At 52.2% G+C, this 21,070-nt stretch overlaps 1 protein-coding gene across 1 annotated transcript; it reads left to right on the forward strand.

The window, feature by feature from the left end:
- The first annotated feature begins 1,717 nt into the window (after positions 1–1,717).
- Positions 1,718–20,700, forward strand: HDAC6 (histone deacetylase 6). The gene is given in 30 exon segments (XM_029240642.1): positions 1,718–1,827; positions 2,842–2,988; positions 3,091–3,142; positions 3,145–3,218; positions 3,353–3,441; positions 5,595–5,679; positions 5,768–5,808; positions 6,763–6,859; positions 7,006–7,103; positions 8,089–8,193; positions 8,318–8,386; positions 11,960–12,086; positions 12,183–12,248; positions 12,340–12,399; positions 12,478–12,567; positions 13,092–13,198; positions 13,288–13,355; positions 13,599–13,770; positions 13,864–13,992; positions 14,164–14,332; positions 14,643–14,776; positions 15,307–15,375; positions 15,485–15,677; positions 17,150–17,299; positions 18,625–18,799; positions 18,910–19,376; positions 19,460–19,564; positions 19,698–19,844; positions 19,942–20,070; positions 20,282–20,700. Coding segments are annotated over 29 exon segments (3,429 nt in total). The 5' UTR covers positions 1,718–1,827; positions 2,842–2,895; the 3' UTR covers positions 20,351–20,700.
- Positions 20,701–21,070: the final 370 nt, after the last annotated feature.

A 21,070-nucleotide genomic window follows, 5' to 3' on the forward strand; every position in this document is an offset into this window, starting at 1 on the left:
CCTGTACAGAAACACCTGTGCTGACCCTGAATTGGGCTGCCTAATTCTTCATAGGAATCTGTCATGATGCAGTCTAAGGAGCCCCATCCTGAATTTGTATGGGAACCCCTAGTCTGGAGCTCCCTAGAAACAACTGGTCTGCCCTGTATAGAAACCCCTGCTTAGTTCAGTAGAGGAACAACACTATAGAAACTATAGGAATCCCTATCCTCACTCTGTCCAGGAACATTTGCTTGACCCAGTACAAGAACACCAGAAATGACCTGACCCTGTCCATGAACCCCTGTCCTCACACCTCACACAAAAGGAATACCTCTCCTCAGGAAACATGTAACCTCTGCACTCAACCTGTAAAAGAATCCCAGCCAGAAAAAGGAAACCAAAGACTGACACCCTACAGCAGGGATCATCAAACTATGGCCTTCAGGCCAAAGCTAGACTACAGCCTGTTTTTACATTTTTTAAGGGAAAGAAAGAAAATAAAGGAGACAAAGGGGAAGGAAAGGGAGGGGAGGCAAGGGGAGGGAGAGAAGAAGGAAAAGAAAGAAAGGAAAGCAAAGAAAGAAAGGGAGGGAGGAGGGGAGGGGAGGGGAGGAAGAAAGAAAATGTCACAGCAGCAGTACGTGGCTTGCAAAGCCTAAAATATTTACTATCTGGCCCTTTATAGAAAAAGTTTGCCAACCTCGGCTCTACAGGAACCTCTCTTCTGACTATACAGAAAAAATAGGCCTTGGCCTTTACAAGACTTCCTACTCTTTTACTTTGCAGGCATCACAACCTCAGAACGTTCCTCAGTGTGTATCATTGTATATATGTTTTCTTTGGTGTATCTGGAGGTTTAAAAGTCTTAGGGCTGTGACCCTCTTCCACTGGGACAAAAAGACACGTTCAGGTAGAAAAAGAGTGGAAGGGAAGAGAAGGCTGGAACTGGGGTTTGCAAGAGGGTAAGAGGGCCCGGCTACTGGGCGGCGGGGCTGTCAATCTGTTAGTTAGTCAGCGATGCTGAACCCCAGACCGCTTATCTCTCCCGCCCCAGCCTACAGCCCGGTAGGAAATGGTGAAGAATGAGAGAGGGAGATTAGGAGGACAAACCGGCCTCCTACGGGTCTGACATTTAGGCATTTAGACACAGTGTGGGGGGGAGTTCGGGGGTGGTGCACAGTGGCAACTCCCCCTACCCCCTAGGCACACACTTTCTATTACAGCTTGGGGGCAGAGGTGACCCAGTGGAGGGAGCCGACAGGGAGAGCCGCTGCCCAAAGAAAAACTCCCCTCCTGAGGTCCATTCTGGCTCCGGCACTATAATTACCACAATTTTCCAGATGAGGAAACTGAAGCCCAGAGATGCTCAGTAACTTGCTCAAGGTCACATGGCTAAGTCGCATAACCTCAGTTTCCTTATCTTCAAAGCAGCCTTAAGGAACTACCTCATAGAATTGTGGCCTGCGACAATGCCTGTCACATATTACTTGCTATCATCACAGTTATTTGCCTCTACTAAGACTCCTTCCGCTCCACCATTCATTTTCCCGGCAGAATATTAATAGCTAACATTTGGTGAGTGCTTCCTGTGTACCACCTTAGCGAATATGAACTCAGAAAATCCTCACATTTATTAACATCACCACTCCCATTTTGGCCGCCACCAGCCTTGTCCACTTCCCACCGCGCTCCAGGCCCACCAGCCCGCCCTCACTACGTCATCACGGCGCGTCCCGCGGGAAGCCACTGGGAGGAGAGAAGACGCCCCTTTCTAACGGCCTTGCTTGCTTGCACTCTTGAGTTAATCGCACGGTACAGTTGGCGCCGGTCCGGAGGGCTCCTAAGGTAACTGGACAGGGACGGAGGGACGGCGGCCATGGCCGCCAGGACGACAGCCGCGGTTGGGGGAGGGGCGAGGTTGACCCCGAGCGCATCGTCCAGCCGCTGGCGCGCGCTTCATATAGACGCAGCACGGCCTGCGACGCCAGCTCTCGCGCAGACCCGCAGTTTGTGAGTTCGCGGGAGGTGTGGCCCGCACGAGGGGCGCGGCCTTGCGGCAAGACCCCCAGTGTGGGAGGGATTGGGGCGGGTTGTAGAGAGCCCCGGCCCAACGGAAAAGAGGGTGCTCAGGGAATTTTGAGGCGTAAGCCAAAGGCGGAGTTTGAGAAAGGGGCTGCGCCCGCGTCGACGGCGGGGGCGGGAAGGGGGAGGGGCTAGCGGGAGGTGGCTCGGAACTGGCTGAAGGGGCTTGGTGAGGCGTTAGGGATTGGGCCTGGGTAGGGGGTGGGGCCTGGTGGAAGGAAAGGGGCAGTCCCCTGAGGAGCTGGGCTTGTTGAAACGTTAGGGGCGGGATCTAGCCAAGTGGAAGGTGCCGGTCGGGCCGAAAAGGGGTGGAGTTAAGTGGATCGTTAAGGGTGGAGTCGGGGCCCTGGCTGGGTCTGGCTGAGTGAAAGAGTGGGTGATTATCCCGGGAGATTGGCTGGAATGGGCAGGTTTGAGAAGGGGTGGGGTCTGGGCGAGGCTTTGAGGAATGAAAGGGTCTGGGAATGGGGCTTGATAGAGCGGAAGGGGCGGTGATTAGCTGGAAAGGGAAGGCTCTAGAACGGACTGAGCCAGGGGGTTAATTGCTCTGTGAAAGGGCAAGACTTTGAAAGGAGAAAGAATAGTGTTAAAGGGGTGGAGCCTAGTGGAATGGGCGGGACCAGGTAGAATGGACACCCTGCTGGAGGGAAAGAGCCTTCAGAGGCAGAGTCTAGAAGGTGGTGTGGAATAGATAGCAAAAGGCATAGAGACTAGCGTAGGGGGCGGGGCCTGGGAAGGGCTGGGATGTAGGGTTTTCAGGGCGTTGGGCCCTTTCAGAGTCACCTCCACCCCACCCCCAAGAAACGCGTGAGGGGTGAAGTCTCCCCAGCCATGACCTCCACCGGCCAGGATTCCACCACAACCAGACAGCGAAGGAGTAGGCACAATCCCCATCCCCCCGCCCACGACTCCAGCGTCACCTCGGTGAGGCCCCAGACCTCGGTGAGGCCCCAGACCTGCCTTGATGAGGGGGAGGGGGAGCAGCGGGCCGTGCGTTGGACTCTGACCCCTCTCTCTGTTTGGCAGAAGCGAGGTGTTAAAAAGGGTGCCGTACTCCGCTCCAGCCCCAATCTAGCGGAGGTAAGAAGAAAGGCAGAATGAAGAAGCTTAGTCAAGCAGCTGAGCAAGACCTAGTCGTGGGGCTGCAAGGGCTGGTGAGAGGGGCCTGGCCGCAATTAACCTCCTGTGACAATCAAAACCCTGAGCTTCTCCATCCTGGACAGTGTGGGATGCTCCCTCTGACTCAGGCCCTCAGTGCATCAGTCTCTTCCATTTTTTTTCCTTGCAGGATCTGAACCGGGAGGCCAGGACACTGTCTGGCACTGGCTTGGTGTTCGATGAGCAGCTAAATGAATTCCACTGCCTCTGGGATGACAGGTGAGGCTGGCTCCTCCAGGCCATACCCAAGCCATACAAAGACAAACACTTAGAGCCCATTAGAAGAACGAATCCTGTCTTAATCTAGCCTAGAGAATGGAAGCAGATGATTTAGGGAGATGGGGCTCAGGCTTGAATGGGTTGTTTTCATTTAGCCAACAAACATTTATTGAGTGCCTTCTGTGTGCCGGAGATGGTGATACAAATGTGTCAAACAAGACCTACAGGGAGCTGACAGATGAGTAGGAGAGCAGGTCACTAAACCACCATCAGCAGTGTGAGGTGTTTAATGAAGGAGGACCTAAGACCAGAGCTTTCAAGAGTGTTTAATAGAGGACCCTAGACTAGCATCCAGGGTTCCCAGAAGGATTCCTTGAAGAAGGGATGTTTGTGCTGAAATGGAAGAATTACACTTCCCATTCAGTCACACATTACAATCCATCAGCAAATTCTTTTGGCTCTATGTTTGAAATGTATTCAGTATCTGACCTTTCCTCACCGCCTCCGCTGCCACCACCATCATCACTCACCTAGACTTGCAGAGGCCTCCCTGTTTCCACCCTCACCCCTGCTGCCTGTTCTTCACACAACAACCTAAAAAAATATGTACGAGATGATATTCTCTCTCTTAAAGTCCTTCAAGGGCAGGGTGTTGCCCTGAAGGTAAAGTTCAGATTCTTCATCCTGGCCTCTAAGGTTCCATGTGATCTGGCTCCATATCACCACGGTGACCTCGTCAGCCAATCCTCCCCCTCATTCGCTTTGCTTCACTTCACACACACTGATCCCCTTGCTGTTCTTCCAACATGCCAGGCACTCTCTCATCTCAGGCCTTTACCCTGGCCAATCCCTTTTCCAGAGATTCATTTCCACCTACTTGTCTCCTAGTTAACATTCACATCTCAAGGAGACCCTCCAAGAGGGCTTTGCCTAGCCACTCCCCTTCCCCCACACCTGAGCATCAAGATATTCCTAGCCCATGCCGTTGTTTGTCCATTATTATACTTATGTGTTTACTAGTTTAGTATCTATCTCCCCTATCCCAGTGGAAGACTCAGGATGGCAAAAGACTTCATTATTGAATACATATCTACCGCCTCCTGAGGCGCTAGGGACAGGCAGTACACAAAACAAACAAAACTCCTGCCTTTGTGGAGATTACATTTTAGAGGAGGGAGACAGATAGTAAACAAGGAAAAAGCAAGTGATAAAGTGTGTTAGAAAGAGAAGTGCTGTGGAGAAACACTGAAGCGGGAGGGAGAGTAGCAGAAAGTGCAGTGGAGGGGACTCTTCAGTTTTGAATACGATGATCAAGGAAGGCCTTACTATCTGAGCAGGGATCTGAAGGAGGTGAGGGAGTGAGCTATGGAGACATCTGGAAGAAGATTGTCCTGGGCAGGAAGAAGAGCTAGTGGAAACGTACTTGGTTTGACTGAGGAACAGGGAGGAGCCCAGTGTAGGAGAAGCAGTGAGTGATGGGGAGAGCAGTAGGAGATAGGGGTCAAAGAGGGGATGGGGCAGGTCGTCAAGGGCCTTCTGGGGCATGGGGAGGACATTGGCTTTTACCCTGAGTGAGCTGGGAGCCAGGAGAATTTTTTTTTTTTTTTCGATACGTGGGCCTCTCACTGTTGTGGCCTCTCCCGCTGCGGAGCACAGGCTCTGGACGCGCAGGCTCAGCGGCCATGGCTCAGGGGCCCAGCCACTCCGCGGCATGTGGGATCTTCCCGGACCAGGGCACGAACCCCTGTCCCCTGCATCGGCAGGCAGACTCTCAACCACTGCGCCAGCAGGGAAGCCCCAGGAGAAGTTTTTGAGTAGAGGAGGGACGTGACCTGATTTGAGTTTTAACCAGTGTCTGGGCTGCTGTGCAGAGAAAGGACTGTTGGGGGAGCAAGGGCAGAAGCTGGGAGGCCAGCTGAGTGCAATAGCCCAGGTGAGAGGTTATGGTAGCAGCAGTGGGGGTGATAGGAGAGGGCCGGGCTCTGCATATATCATGAGAACGGAGACCGACAGATGCCAGGGATGACTCCAAAGTTTCATGCGTCAGCAGCTGTGGAAGGGCAGATGGGGAAAATGTGCAGAAACAGATGTGGTGCTCACCAGTGTCATATATATCTGTATCTATATCTGTATTTGTATCTCTGTCAACCCAGCTTCCCTGAAGGCCCTGAGCGGCTCCATGCCATCAAGGAGCATCTGATCCAGGAGGGCCTCCTGGATCGCTGTGTGTCCTTTCAGGTGAGTCCCCCAGCCGACATCCTGGGCAGAGGGCAGCAGCTGGTGGGACAGCCTGAGCCTTAGCCCTTTATTCCTCATGTCTCCCCAGGCCCGATTTGCCGAAAAGGAGGAGCTGATGTTGGTTCACAGGTGAAGGCTTAGGGGCCTTGTAGGGATGGGGAGGAGGCTGCCCTGGGCCAACCAGGGCAGGCCAGATGCTTTGGGAAGGAATGTCATGGGCTCTGTGGTCTTGGGCAAGTCAGTGAGCCTTTCTGAATCTCAGTGTCATCACCTGTAACTTGGGGGCTAGTAAACATGAGCTCCTCAGGAGGGCTTGATATGTGTCGGGTGCTTAGAATGGTGCCTGACATATCATCAGTCCCTGATGAGCTCTTTTTGTTATTATAATCTGATGTGTAAACAGATGATGGATATGTGGACAGAGTGATCAGGGGGTTCCCCCAGGGGGCTGAAGGAACCCAGAGTATGAGTCCTGATGTGGTATGGCTCAAGGAGAGTTAGTGTGGCAGAGGGGGTATCTGAGCTGAGCTTTAAGAGGAGAAAAAGAATGGGTCCCATGAAACAGAAGGCTGAGGAAAGGGAGATGCAGACAGCTGGAACTGTCTGGTCAAAGACCTGGAGGTACTGGGCTTCCCTGGTGGCGCAGTGGTTGAGAGTCCGCCTGCCGATGCAGGGGACACGGGTTCGTGCCCCAATCCGGGAAGATCCCACATGCCGCAGAGTGGCTGGGCCCGTGAGCCATGGCCGCTGAGCCTGCGCGTCCGGAGGCTGTGCTCCGCAACGGGAGAGGCCACAACAGTGAGAGGCCCGGATACCGCAAAAAAAAAAAAAAAAAGACCTGGAGGTAGGATTTGATGTGGCCAGAGTAGAGGGCAAGGGTTGTTACTGGAAATGAGGCAGGCTGGGGAAGAAGCAGGGAAGGTATCCTACATCCCAGCTATTCCCTGGATTGACAGTTGAGGAGGCCTGACTTGTCCAGGGGTTTGGTGCATGGAGGACTCAGCTGGGAAGGGGATAGGGCCCTGGTTCAGGGCCAGGGAGGGAGGCGGGCCCCTGAATCCCATCCCCCATCTATGTACCCAGTCTAGAATACATTGATCTGATGGAGACGACCCAGTACATGAATGAGGGGGAACTCCGTGTCCTAGCAGATACCTATGACTCAGTTTATCTGCATCCGGTATGGATGAGAACTGTGAGGGCAGAGGGTGGTGGCAATCCCGGGGTCCCCCATCCCCACATCCACCCCACCTTGGAGCGGGGCAGCTGAGTGGACAGGGCTGCTCTCTCCCTCACTCCCTCTCTGGCTCCCCACTGTCTCTCCAGAACTCATACACCTGTGCCTGCCTGGCCTCAGGCTCCGTCCTCAGGCTAGTGGATGCAGTCCTGAGGGCTGAGATCCGGAATGGCATGGCGATCATCAGGTAGGACCCACTAGCATAAGGCTTTTTTACTTTACAAAAAATTCCTTTCTCAAATGTAAAAGGTATGGGAAGTATATTCACATGATTCAAGAATCAAATGTTAAAAAAAGGTTGGGGGTCCGGTACAAGTAAAAGTCCTCCCCACCCCCGTCTCCAGACACCTGCTTCCTCTCCTGGAGGCAGTCGCTGTCACCAACGACTCTTGTGTCCTCCCAGAAATAGTCTGTGCCATTCATGGAATAAATACCATATTTTGTTGATTCTAAGGTGTATATTTTTTTCATATTTGAAACATCTTGAAATCCAGATGCATCTTATAAACAACGGTGTCTCAGAATTCCTTTGGCAGCATTTTCTGCTTTGTTATTGGCATGTAAAATCACAGTACATCTTCTCATCATTGGCATCTCAGAAGTGATGAAATGCAGAAGACGTAGCTTTTCTCCTACCTCCCCTTTTTTAGCCACAAATTATGGTAGCACTTGACACACTCCCTGTACCATGCGTTTTTCACTTATATATCTTGGAAAGCTTTTCTCTTAACAGTGTATAGCCTAGACCCATGTAGAACGCCATTATACAAATGCACAGTAAGTTAACCTGCCTGCTACCACTGGGCATTTTGGTTCTCTCCAATCATTTGCTGTTTCCAAAAAATGCTGCACCAAATATCATCCATTTATAAACATGTTATTTCACCCTTTTTGTTATATAGGTTGTGGACTAAGTCCCCAGGAGCAGAAGGACTTGGTATGAGGGTGTATGCATTGATAATTTTAATGAGCATTATCAAATTTCCTTCAGAGAGAGAAGAGTAGACTGGGGGTGAGGGTCTGAGGGACCCAATTACTCAGTTCCTGGCAGATGTGCAGGCATCGGCACTGGGGGAGTTGGTGGTCCAGGATTAGAGAGCAGGGAAGAGTCCATCTCTGAAGAGGAGGACCCCTCACCACCATCAATCTGTGGCCTTCCCTGCCCTTCCCAGGCCTCCTGGACACCATGCCCAGCACAGTCTCATGGACGGGTATTGCATGTTCAACCACGTGGCTGTGGCTGCCCGCTATGCTCAACAGAAGCATGACATTCAGAGGTCAGCAGCAAGCAGCAGGGCGGGTGTAATGAGGGTGGCGCAGGGTTGGGTATCTTGGTCTAGGCACTTCCCCCAGATGCTCCTTGATCTTCTTACATAGTGCCCCCCTCTCTCCCACTTACAGGGTCCTTATCGTGGATTGGGATGTGCACCACGGTCAAGGAACACAGTTCACCTTTGACCAAGACCCCAGGTATGCCCGGAGTACCACCCTAGATGCTAGACTCCCAGCCACCCGCCACCTTTACAGGCGCAGCCAGAAGGGGCCCAGGAGGGAAGGGGAAGCATTCACATTTGTTGGGCCTGCCCTGGCAACAGGTTTGGTACTGCCCTCTGCGTGTCTGCTGTCTCTTAATTTCACTCTGAGGCAGGGACTGTTGGGTTCCCCATTTTACAGATCAGGGAACTGAGGCTTACAGGTTAAGAGGTCATAGAGAGAAGAAGTTGAAGAGACGAGATTTGAGCCCACAAATGCTTGGAGATCTCGTTCACCAATTTATCCTGGAGCTGGAGTGAACCTCAAATTACTACTTTATGTTTTCCGATTATGACAATACTGCAAATTTTATTTCTTTAAAAAATTAAAGGGAGTTAGTTCCCTGGTGTCCTAGTGGTTAGGATTCCGGGCTTTAACTGCCTCTGCTGGGGTTCAACCCCTGGTCGGGGAACTGCGATCCCATAAGCCACATGGCATGGCCATAAATCAAACAAAATAATTAAATATCGAAACGTCTAAAGCAGTGAGTCTCCTGTAATTCTCATCATGTCAAAAGTAACTGTTGATAGTTACAGAATTTTTCCTGTAGATGTACAAATATTCATCATTATCATTATTATTATTAACATACTACCACTACATTTTCTTCAACAACTTGCTTTTTGCATTTAACAGCATGGTTTGGACACCTCTCCATGTTAGTTCCTCTGAAAAGCATCTCGTTCTTTGTAAGAGCTGTACAGTGTTCCATTGTGTGGCTATACCTTTGGCCATTTAACCCCAGGATGTTTATAGGTCTTCCTAGTCTTTGCTCTACAGATAATTCTACAGTGAATAGTCTGGTAAATATATAATTTTATACTCCTCTGAGTATATCTGTAGGATGAATTTCCAATTCGTCAGAGGGTCACTGTGCTTGAAAGTCTAGAATCTAGTGCCAGACTTCCCTCCAGAAAGAGAACCACCTTACCCTTCCTGCAGAAAGTGATTGAGCCCATCCTTGTCAGTAGGGGACACTACTAAATAGTTGCTGTTGTATCCAGCCTTTTATTGAATTGAATGCATAAATTCCACTTATTCCCATGGTTCCTGAGCTCCTGTGGCCCATTATCTAATCTAGGTTGGTTGTTCTCCAGACATTGCTTTATTATTTTCCACCATTCAGTGTTGCTGACAGATGTCTAGATGTCAGTCTGATTTTCATTCCTTTCTGATATATTTTCCCCTCTGGGAGGTTTTAGGTTCTATTATCCCTGGTATTGTGAATTTTCACTCTGCCCCTCATTCTGCTTACCAGTGGTAGATATTTTATATCTGAAGACTCATGCCTTTCTTAAATCCTCAGAAGTTTTCTTCTATTAGATTGTTGATGATTTCTTCTACTGTGTCCTCTCTGGTCTCTCTGTTAGTCAGATGTTAGACTTCCTTGGTTGATCCTCTGTGTCTCTTATTTTTTATCTCATGTCTTCTGTCTCTTTTTTCCTTTTGCTCAGTGTCCTGGGAGATTTCCTCAACTTTACCTTCCATTCCTTCTTTTAAGCTTCAAGAGCACTTTCTTCCTCTCTGTGTTTATGCTCTACTAAGCTTTAGTTTAGTTGTTTTCCTTGTCTTCATAATAGTATTTTAAGGGCTATCCAAGTTGTCTCCAGCCAGGACCCTCCTGATGGAGTTAAGAGATTGAGAGATGGGGAGCTGGGAGATTGAAGGTCATGGATAGATTTTTTTCATTTATACATTCTTATTCATAAGAATGCATTGAATATATTCACAATTCTTCATATCTATGCATATAGTCATATATCCACAAAATAACACAGCTATTGCCTCCAATGCACTTTGAAAACAAAAAAGAATGATTAATGATATTAAGGAATTCTTGTTATTATGCCTAAGAAAATTAACAAGAATTCATTTAGTAAACTAAAGCTTAGTAGTTAAAAGAAACAAGTAAATTTAGTGAATTGGTTATTCAGTGAATTGGCTATTCAGAATTGATTTTGTGAGCATTGACCTGGATCTGTGCTTGACTTCTCCAGAAGGGAAACCTCAGATTGTCTTGGGTGACTTCCCAACCTGTTCAGCATGGGAGAGGGCCTGCTGTGGCCCCTGGAGCCTCAGACTACTTTCCAGAGATGTGTTGAAGTCTCTAATTGTCTGACATCCTTTCTCCCACTTTCTGTCTTCCTGGGTTGATACTTGTTTAAAATTCCTTTACTATCTTTTGACTAGGATTGTAGGATAATGAAGAGGTATACCTGTGCCATCAGTCCACCATTCTTTTACTGGAAGTCAGTTGAACTTATTTTAAAATCTCCTTCTATTTGCTTTATAAACTTAATTTCCTTGGGTGTTAGTTCTTCTGTTTGTTGACTTTGGTGGCTCTCTTGTGGGGTGGACTTTCTTCAAATCTTTTCTTTATTCCTATCTTTCCCGATGATAATATTTATGTTCTACTGTATGTTTATCTGTTAGAGTCAAAAGTAAAACTCATCTCCCATCTCCTCAAGACCAGAGCTTTCACATGGTCTTTATCCCCCAATTCCAAAAATCCTTGTATACCAATTGCATTTAATTTCACAACTATATTATCAACATTTATTAAAATGTGACTGTTAAGTTTGTCTAGATTTATTGCTTACCACTATTTCTTGCATTTCCCTAAAAAAGGAAAAAAATGCTGCCTTAAGTCCTTTCTGGAACAAGGCAGGGGGTGGATGAACAGATGCATGGAAGGATGGATGAGAGATAGTCATTTTGATCGCCTCGGTCAGAATCAAGCCCTCCTACTTGGCTTACTATCAGAACATATACCATTGTGTCTTTTCAGTATCTGTTCTGTGTCAGCCCCCCTCACTGCTCTGAGTGCTCAGTTTCTCACCTAGAAAATAGAAGAAATAGTAGAGGTAGCCTGTAAGGTATTGGAGACAAGGAATTGCCCCCTCACTGGCCTCATGGAGCCCCAGCCAGCATCCCCACTCCAGCTCCATGTACAGAACCAAGTCCCACCCCTCCTAACCCCTAGGCCCTGAGTCTCCCCACTTCCTTCAGGGAAAATACTAAGCTCCCTAGCCTTGCCTGGCATTCTTTTCAGCCTTAGCTGGCTCCCGCCAACTAAGAGCCTCATGCCTCTGTGGGCCTCCAGTGTCACAGGGTTTGTCCTGCTGGTGGGTAGGCAAGCATGATCTAGAGTCCCCCACAGGGTCAGGAGCCCTAGGGGGTGGGATGGACTTGATAGCTCTCAGGGTGTCAGAGCTAGAACTGTGTGGGCACTGAAGGGGCAGCAGTGTTTGCTGAGGGAGCAATTTCAGTAAGAGAGCAAATGAATGAGTGAGTGAGGTAATGGATAAATAAATGGAAGAATTAATGCATGAGAGGATGAATAAGCTGGCAGCTGAATGGAAGAATGAATGAATGTATGAATTAAAGAATTCATGGGGAAATTAATGAGAGAATGAATGAATGGTTGAGTCAACTGTGGTAGCTGTGGGTTGGGGGTTTCTGGGCGGACCGATTCCTCAACCCCCACCTCTTTTTTTTCTCTGCCTCTAGTGTCCTCTATTTCTCCATCCACCGCTACGAGCAGGGTCGGTTCTGGCCCCACCTTACAGCCTCCAACTGGTCCACCACAGGTTTTGGCGAAGGCCAGGGATACACCATCAATGTGCCTTGGAACCAGGTCAGTATCTGCCCACCCTTTGCCCCCAAAATGAGGCCCACCCCTGCCCTTCAGGGCAGATGGCAGGACGTCCCCATCATGCCTCCCTGTCTGCAGGTGGGGATGCGAGATGCCGACTACATCGCCGCTTTCCTGCGCGTCCTGCTGCCAGTTTCCCTTGAGGTCCTGGGGGTCTGGGGTGTGTTGGGGCAGAGGCGATGTTGAGGGAAGGGCCGTGAGGGCAGGTGTCCTCATGTAGTTCCTTCCCTCTCAGTTCCAGCCCCAGCTGGTCCTGGTAGCTGCTGGATTTGATGCCCTCCAAGGGGACCCCAAGGTAAGGCAGGTGCACTGGGATGGCAGGAGGGCAGAAGGGGGCCGCACAGAGCAGGGCTGACCCTCCTCGTCCCTCCAGGGCGAGATGGCCGCCACTCCGGCAGGGTTCGCCCAGCTAACCCACCTGCTCATGGGTCTGGCAGGAGGCAAGCTGATCCTCTCACTGGAGGTGAGTGACTCACTTCGTCTCTCAGCCCGTGGATCCTGGAAGACGTAAGAACAACTTTCAGTCCTGTCCCAGCAGTTCCACTTACTAGCTGGACAACCTCTCCTAAGTCACTCAGCTTCCCTGTGCCTCTGCTTTCCTTATGTAAAATGGGCATTAGAATAGCAGTAATCATCCCATAATACTGTCCAGCACATGAAATGAAGTCAGCCTTCAAATGCCCTGTTGCTTGGGCTTCCCTGGAGGCGCAGTGGTTGAGAGTCCGCCTGCCGGTGCAGGAGACGTGGGTTCGTGCCCCAGTCCGGGAGGATCCCACATGCCGCGGAGCAGCTGGGCCCGTGAGCCATGGCCGCTGGGCCTGCGCGTCCGGAGCCTGTGCTCCGCGGCGGGAGAGGCCACAGCAGTGAAAGGCCCGTGTACAGCAAAAAAAAAAAAAAAAAAATGCCCTGTTGCTTGACAACACCCTACTCTTCTCTGGTAACATCTGGTTCTTTCCTGCCCTCCCTCATGTGAACTCCTTCTCCCAGGGTGGCTACAACCTCCGCTCCCTGGCTGAGGGCGTCAGCGCCTCGCTCCACACCCTTCTGGGAGACCCTTGCCCCGTGCTGGAGTTCCCTGGCGCCCCTTGCCCGAGGTGAGCCCAGGTGGAGGAGGGGAGAAGTAGGCCCCTCATTGCCCACTCAGGGGCCAGTTGGTCACATTTTCCTCTCCCTTGCCCTCCAGTGCCCAGGCATCTATCTCCTGTGCTCTGGAAGCCCTTGAGCCCTTCTGGGAGGTCTTCGTGAGATCAGGTAGTTGTCAGGGAGTGCGCTGGGTGGGGGGTTGGGCAGGGAAGGAGCTGTGGGAGGAGACTCCTCCAGACCCCACTCTGGCTTTCCTCGATGCCTTGGTGGGGGAGGGTCAGGCCCTCTCTCACTGGGCCCTGGTTTCAGGCCTCCCACCCCTTTTTAGGTTTGGGTAAACTGAGTTCCAGAGTATTAAGGGGATCCAGGGTGGGGGAGTAGGAGTAGGGTGAATGTGGCCTCCCCATGCAGCTGAGACCCTGGAGGAGGAGGACACTGTGGAGGGGGACGATGTGGAGGAGAAGGAGGCGGAGGGACCATGGCAGCCCCCTGAGCTCCCAATCCTGACGTGGCCGGTGCTGCAGGCTCGCACAGGGCTGGTCTATGACCCACAGATGATGGATCACTACAACTTGTGGGACAAGTATGCAGTCAGAGAGCCGGGCTAAGTGGGAGGAGGGGAGGGAGCCCTCACTTCAAGCGCACTAAGCCCTGCCTCCGACTCCCCCACTCCTAGCCACCACCCCGAGACGCCTCAGCGCATCAAGCGTATCATGCACCACCTGGAGGAGCTGGGTCTTGCCGGGCGCTGTCTCGCCCTGCCCGCACGTCCAGCCACGGACGCTGAGCTGCTCGCCTGCCACAGGTCAGACCCCTGTGGCCGGGTTGGGGTGAGGCCTCAGAGCACGCAAGCCACCCTGGGGGCTGGAGCCTGGGCTTGCCTCTGTTACGTGGAGCTGCTGCGAGACACAGGAGAGGACGTGGAGGGGACAGAGTTACCTGGCTGTCCCCTTGAGTGCCCCCTCTGTGCCTCCAGTGCTGAGCACGTGGATCGTCTGCGGGCCACGGAGAAGATGAAGACCCGGGAGCTGCACCGCGAGGGCGCCAACTATGACTCCATCTACATCTGCCCCAGCACCTTCACCTGTGCGCAGCTGGCTGCTGGCGCCGCCTGCCGCCTGGTGGAGGCTGTGCTGGCGGGAGAGGTGCCTGCACTTTGGGGAGGGGACGTTGGGCTCCAGGAGAGGAAGTCCTGGGGATGGAGGGTGGGGAAAGAGGCGGCTCTGAGAGGTGGGCCAGGCCTGAGGAAAGGGGGCATGCAATGGGAGGAGATCCCAGCTCACCAGAGGCCTGGCTCCTGGGGAAGTGCACCCAGCGGGATGGGGGCTACAGGCTTGGGGGCCCCTAGCAGCTGGTGGAATAGTAGAGGGACAGGAGAGATGGAAAAGGAGAGGAAAGGGAAGGGAAAGCGGGGAGGGTGGGTGGTCTAATCTTTGTTCCCTGCCCCTCCCCCAGGTTTTGAATGGCATTGCTGTGGTGCGTCCCCCCGGCCACCATGCAGAGCGGGATGCCGCTTGCGGTTTCTGCTTCTTCAACTCTGTGGCTGTGGCTGCTCGCCATGCCCAGGCCGTCAGTGGGCGTGCGCTGCGGTGAGTACTCCCTGCCTCCACCGCCTGGTGCTTACGCGGCAGGCCCTGTAGTACAGCCCCCAAAGTTACCCCGAACCACCCAAGGGTCCAATTGCCCAGCACTTCCAGAAAAGGACCAAGGATCTAGCCTTTCAGTGCTTACCCAGATAGGATCCCCAGATTGCGGCAACCAGGTGCTTATAAAACAGAATCTAGGGTCCCCTTCCCCAGAATTTCTGGCCCTGATGACTATCCCAACAGAACCCAGGGTCCGGCCTCTGGTGCTTCCTTCAAAAGACCCACAATCTAGCCCCTGGCACTTACCCATACAAGGCCCGGGATCTGGCCCTGAGCACTTGCTCGGGCCCACAGTGAAGCCCTTAGGACTCTGATAGGACCCACAAGCCTGCTACCCAGTGCTTTCCCCAGGGACCCAGGGTCCTCCCATCCACAATAAATGCCCCTGCATACAGACTCCAGGGGTCTAGTCCCTGCCCTCCCCCAGGGCAAGTGTCCTGGGGTAACTGAGAAGCTGTCCCCTCCCTCCTCAGGATCCTGATCGTGGACTGGGACGTCCATCATGGTAATGGAACTCAGCACATATTTGAGGAGGACCCCAGGTGAGGGGCTGCGGCAGGGGGTGGGGTGTGGTCAGGGAGGTGGGCGGACCATGCGTCATGGGTGCCTCGCTAACCAGGCACATCCCTCCTTCCCACCGTGTTCCTGCAGCGTGCTGTACATTTCTCTGCACCGCTATGATCATGGCACCTTCTTTCCTATGGGGGACGAGGGCGCCAGCAGCCAGATAGGTCAGGCTGCAGGCACGGGCTTCACCGTCAACGTGGCCTGGAATGGGCCCCGCTTGGGTGACGCCGACTACTTGGTTGCCTGGCATCGTCTGGTGCTTCCCATTGCCTATGAGGTACGATTTAGGATGCACGTGACAAGACTGTGTGGGTGGCAGCAGGCGTGCATGTGCCCGATGTCTCAGTGACCGATCCTGTGAGAGGACCTGCGGGTGGCTGCTGTGATGGCTTTGGGGGAGGGGATGTGACTCTGATGGCCTTTGGGTATGTTTGTGCAGTGGCTGTATGTGACTGCCTTCTGTGTGTAACTGTGAGGACTTGGGAGTGTGCGGGGGTGGTCTTGCCTGGGGGCGTGCCTGGCTGTGTACCTGTCCTGTGTGTACACCATCACTAGTGCCCCATGTGACTGCCATCTCTGTGGAACTGCACGTGCCAGGTGGGGAGGGGTTCGAGCACATGTGAAACTCTGCACGGGGAGCTATTTGTCACTACCGCTGCTCTGTGTGATGGGTGTGATATTGTACGTCATTGCACATTGCTCTCTCTGACAGCCAGTGTGTGACTTTCTGCATGTGGAAGGCTGTGTGTGACAGTCATCTCTCTCTCCTATGGCCTATATACATTTCCCTGACTCTGTGTGAGTGGCTGTAGGTAACTGCCTCCTCCGTGTGTAAACTGTGTGTATGTGTGGCAAATCATGTGTACATGACTAACTCTGAGGGTGGATGAACGTGAGCACCATCTCTGTGACCTCTGTGCAGACATGCGTGTTCAGATGTGTATGTGTGTCTGTGCACAGTTGGCTGTGACTGTCTCTGTGTGTGTGTAACTCTATGAAATAGTGTGTGTGACCATGTGCAAGCGACCACCTCCTGTGGGTACAACAGCACATGTGACTATTGTGACTGTGGTGGTGGCATGTGTATGACTGTGTTTGTGCAGGGGTAGCTGTGGATTACTGTTCCCTCTGAGAAACTGTGTGTGCGTGTGTGACTAGTACTATGTATAGTCTGGTCTGTGTGAGACTGTCTGATTGTGTGTGGGTGTATGTAACTGTATGTGACCATCTTCTGTGTGTGGCACTTGTGTTGTCATCTTCTGTGATGGAAACATGTGTGCACCTTTCTTTGGTACCATGTGTATAAAACCCTGTGTTGTGCCCATGTGTCCCATGTTTGACCCAGGGAGGGGAGTGTGTGCCTCTTGGTCTCACCCTTGGGTGTGTATGTGAGGACATATCTCCGTCTCATGTCACTGTCTCTTGACATGAGTCTCCACATCTCACAACTCTGCTTCATGACCCTGTCCGTCTGTTTCTCACATCTCCATATCTCTGTATCTCGGGTCTCTAAATCTGTGTCTGATGTGTCCACGTCTCTGAATCTCTCTTGTGTCTCCATGTCCTCCCCTCCCTATTTTCAGGGCTCTGGTCTTGTGTCTCCCGGGCTCCAGGTCCCATGTCTCCATCTCTCTGACTTGCATTGCCATGTCTTCATTTGTCCTTGTCTGTGTCTCTAGGTCTCCCTGAACTGCTGCCTCCCCACGCCCCCACCCTCGTGCTCACGTGTCTCTTCTCTCCCTGCCTCAGTTTAACCCGGAACTGGTGCTGGTCTCAGCTGGCTTCGATGCTGCCCGGGGGGACCCACTGGGCAGCTGCCAGGTGTCGCCTGAGGGCTATGCCCACCTCACCCACCTGCTGATGGGCCTGGCCAATGGCCGCATTATCCTTATCCTAGAGGTAGCTGTCTCGGTCCCTCTTCCTGCGGTGGGAGGGTGGTCGGGAAGACTTGGATGTCCCCACCTGGGGTTGTGGGCACACAGTGGGCATTAGTAATAACACCAGCATTAGCAACTTTAATTGAGCACTCACTATGTACAAGACACTCTTCTTGGCACTTTACGTGCATTATTAATGCATTTACTTAATAAAGCAGCCTTGTGAGGTAAGGTCTACTGACCTCATCATTTTCCTCTCTCAAGATCAGGGAAACTGAGGTACAGAGAGCTGTGGTGACTAGCCGGAGGTCACACATTTAATAATGATGGAGCCAGGCCTTGAACCCAGGCAGCCTGGCTCCAGAGTCTTTACTTTTTACCTCTACTTGAACTACCTCCAACAAAATCCTGAGACAAAGGAAATTCACTGACCTTTTGTAAAGTACTCAGTGCCCCCACCCCCTGTGCCTCAGTTTCCTTGTCTGTAAGGTGTGGATGGCCAATCGTGGAGGGGTGCCTGGCACATGGTAAGCCCTGTACAAGAGCTATGGCTTCTTATGGTTATGCGTTGTTCGTACATTAGTTTAACCCACTCAGCAACCTTCTGTGCTGTCATTTGTACTCCTTCACAGATGAGGACAATAAGTCACAGAGAGATTAATTGGCTGGTAAGATGTCCCACTGTGTGCCCAGGCCTGCCTGTGGCAGGGCAGGGTGGTGGACCCTTTCCTCAGGTAGCCCAGGTTCCAACCTCAGTGCTGCCTCTTACCAGCTCTTAAGACCTCAGACAAGTCATCTAACCACTGTGAGCCGCAGTTACTTTATCTGGAAAAAGAGCAGAGACTGGGGTTCCTATAGAGTGTGAGAAAAGAGGGTTCCCATACCAGGTCAGGATAGAGATTCACATAGAGAGAAAGACCAGTTGTTCCTGTACCAGGGCAGGGCAGCGCCTTCTGTGGGTGGGGCCAGGGGTTCCCATACTGTGAAGGCAGGTTCCTGCACGGATTCAGCACATGCGGTTGTGAGGATTCAGTGCTTAGAATAGGGTCTAGCACACAGCAAGCACTTAATGAACGTCAGCGCTTACTAATGTTGCCATCAGCACTGTCATTCTTGTGGTTATTATTATCTTGCACTTTATGTCACAATTCTATCCCCCTCAACAACCACCTCACATAGTGGGTGCTGTCCATCTGACAGATGTGGGTTCTACTTACTTGTCCCCAGTACCTACCCTCCAGACTTGCAGGACCCCAAGGGGAGACTGGGAGGCAGGACATCTCATCTCCCAAATTCCCTGAGGACCCCCCCCCATCATACCTTTCCCTCCTCTTTTCCTTAACAAAGGGTGGTTATAACCTGACATCCATCTCGGAGTCCATGGCCGCCTGCACCCACTCCCTCCTTGGGGACCCGCCACCCCTGCTGACCCTGCTGCGGCCCCCACTGTCAGGGGCCCTGGCCTCGATCTGCGAGACCATCCAAGTCCATCGCAGATACTGGTGCAGTTTGCGGGTCACAAGTGAGTGGGTGAGGGGAACTGCGGGCAGTGGGGGCTCAGGGGAGGGCAGGGATTAGAGGTGGGAGAAGGGATAGCACCCACACTCAAGGATCTCCCTTCCATGGTTCCAGAGGTCAAAGATAAAGAGGGACCCTCCAGTTCTAAGTTGATCACCAAGAAGGCACCCCAGGCAGCCAATCCTTTGTCAGCCAAGGGGATGACCATGCCAGAAGGGAATATTCTGGAGGCAGGCACAGGGAAGGTCACCTCAGCAACATCTGTGAAAGAGTCCACTCCAGGCCAGACTACGTCAGAGACAGCTGTGATGGAGTTCACTCAGGACCAGTCATCAGAGACAGCCATGGGAGGAGCTGCTGCGCTGAACCAGGCCACCTCAGAGGCAGCCACAGGGGATGCCACGCTGGACCAGACCACCTTGGAGGAGGCTGTGGGGGGAGCTGAGCTGATCCAAAGCCCTCCAGCCTCATGCACTGACAATCAGACTCCTCCAGCATCACCCATGCAAGGAGCCACAACCCAGATATCCCCCAGTAAACTGACTGGAAATCTCAGCACCTTGGAACTAGACAAGGCACAGGTAAGGCCCACCACACCCAGGTAGGGGGAAGAAGGGACAAGAATCAGGCCTCCCGGATTCACCTCTTATCTCTGTGTGTATAGGAACCCCCAGAAGACGAGGAGCTACTAGGAGAGGCAGCTGGAGGTCAGGACATGAATGAGCCAGTACTGATGCATGTCACTGGAGACCATGCTGACACTGACCAAGTGAGTTCTGGGAGAGGCTAGAACAGTGGCTTCCTTCTCATGCCCATTTGTGCCTCCACGTAGGAGCATGGGCTATAGGGACATATAATGGGGAGGTGGAGTCCCTACCTTACTCAGTTTCACCCACCCCCAGGCCATGTTTTACGCTGTAACACCACTGCCCTGGTGTCCCCATTTGGTGGCAGTATGCCCTGTACCTGAAGCAGGCCTGGATGTGACCCAACCTTGTCAGGACTGTGGAGCCCTCCAGGAGAACTGGGTGTGTCTGTCTTGCTATCAGGTATGCAGCCGAGGAAAGGGATAGGGTGGAGGTTGGCCCAGGAGCAAACCACAGGTGGGTGCTGATTCCCCACCCAATGCTCGCTCCCCAACCTCAGGTCTACTGCAGTCGTTACATCAATGCCCATATGCTCCAACACCATGAAGGCTCGGGACACCCGCTGGTACTCAGCTACGCCGACCTGTCTACCTGGTGTTACCACTGTCAGGCCTACGTTCACCACAAGGTGGGCCCTGGGCAGACCCTCTAATGTGTGCACACTCACACTCCCCCCTGCCCCCCCACACCTTTTGTGATTGCATAAGGGGCAAATGGAGACCCTTCTGCATGTGGGATAGGCCAAGAGACAGGGCGGTTGAGGGCTGGAGTGGGGGCAGCCTCCTGGCTGAGGTAGAGGGGTGCTCACTCTTACCTCCCCTCTCTTGCCTCCTCCTCAGGCTCTCCTAGCTGTGAAGAACATCGCCCACCAGAACAAGTTTGGGGAGAACATGCTCCACTCACACTAAATCCCAGAGTGTGCTCCTCTTCTTCACCTTCTGAGACCCAAGATAGACCAGCCTTAGTTCATTCCAGGCTATACCTTTGATGAGGGGTAGCCTCACTCCATCCCATCCTGAAGACCCTTTACAACTCCCCCAGGGTGCTGATTTAAGTGTATATATTTGTAAGAGGACTGTGATCAATTATAGATCTCCCACTGCCTGCTCAAGGGACTCCATCTACTCTGCTCCAGAAGGCAAGGGGAGCAGCTCAGTGACCCCAAGAGGGGGCTGATATAAAGATGATACTTTGGAGGGGAGGGGGATCAACTGGCAGGTATGGCGGGGTTGCATATGTAATAAAGTACAAGCTATTACAAAACTTGGAGAAAGCTTTTAATCTTGAGTGGGTAAAGAAGCCCACCCTCCTGGCCAACCGGGCTGTTGAGTAATGAAGGAATGAGGGTGTGGGTCTTTATCAGGTCAACCCCTGCTCATCCAAAAACTAACTGGAAATAGAGCAAGCAGCTTGGCTGGCTCCATAAGAGATTAAATGGTGGGAATCTGTGAGAAAATGAGCTCCTGCCTTAGAAATAGGAGCCTCACAGCCAGTCCCAGCTACACCCTGGGCTGGGAAGGCAAGAAAACTTATCATGAAGTGTCTTCATTAGTCCTCAGTGTCTTCATCTGTCTTTGTCTTGACTGGGGGGGTGGGGGGTCCAGGTTTAACATACTTGGATTTGGTGG

The sequence above is a fragment of the Monodon monoceros genome, unplaced genomic scaffold, assembly GCF_005190385.1.
Source record: "Monodon monoceros isolate NGI ecotype Baffin Bay Population unplaced genomic scaffold, NGI_Narwhal_1 Super_Scaffold_22, whole genome shotgun sequence".
Classification (NCBI taxonomy): Eukaryota; Metazoa; Chordata; class Mammalia; order Artiodactyla; family Monodontidae; genus Monodon; species Monodon monoceros.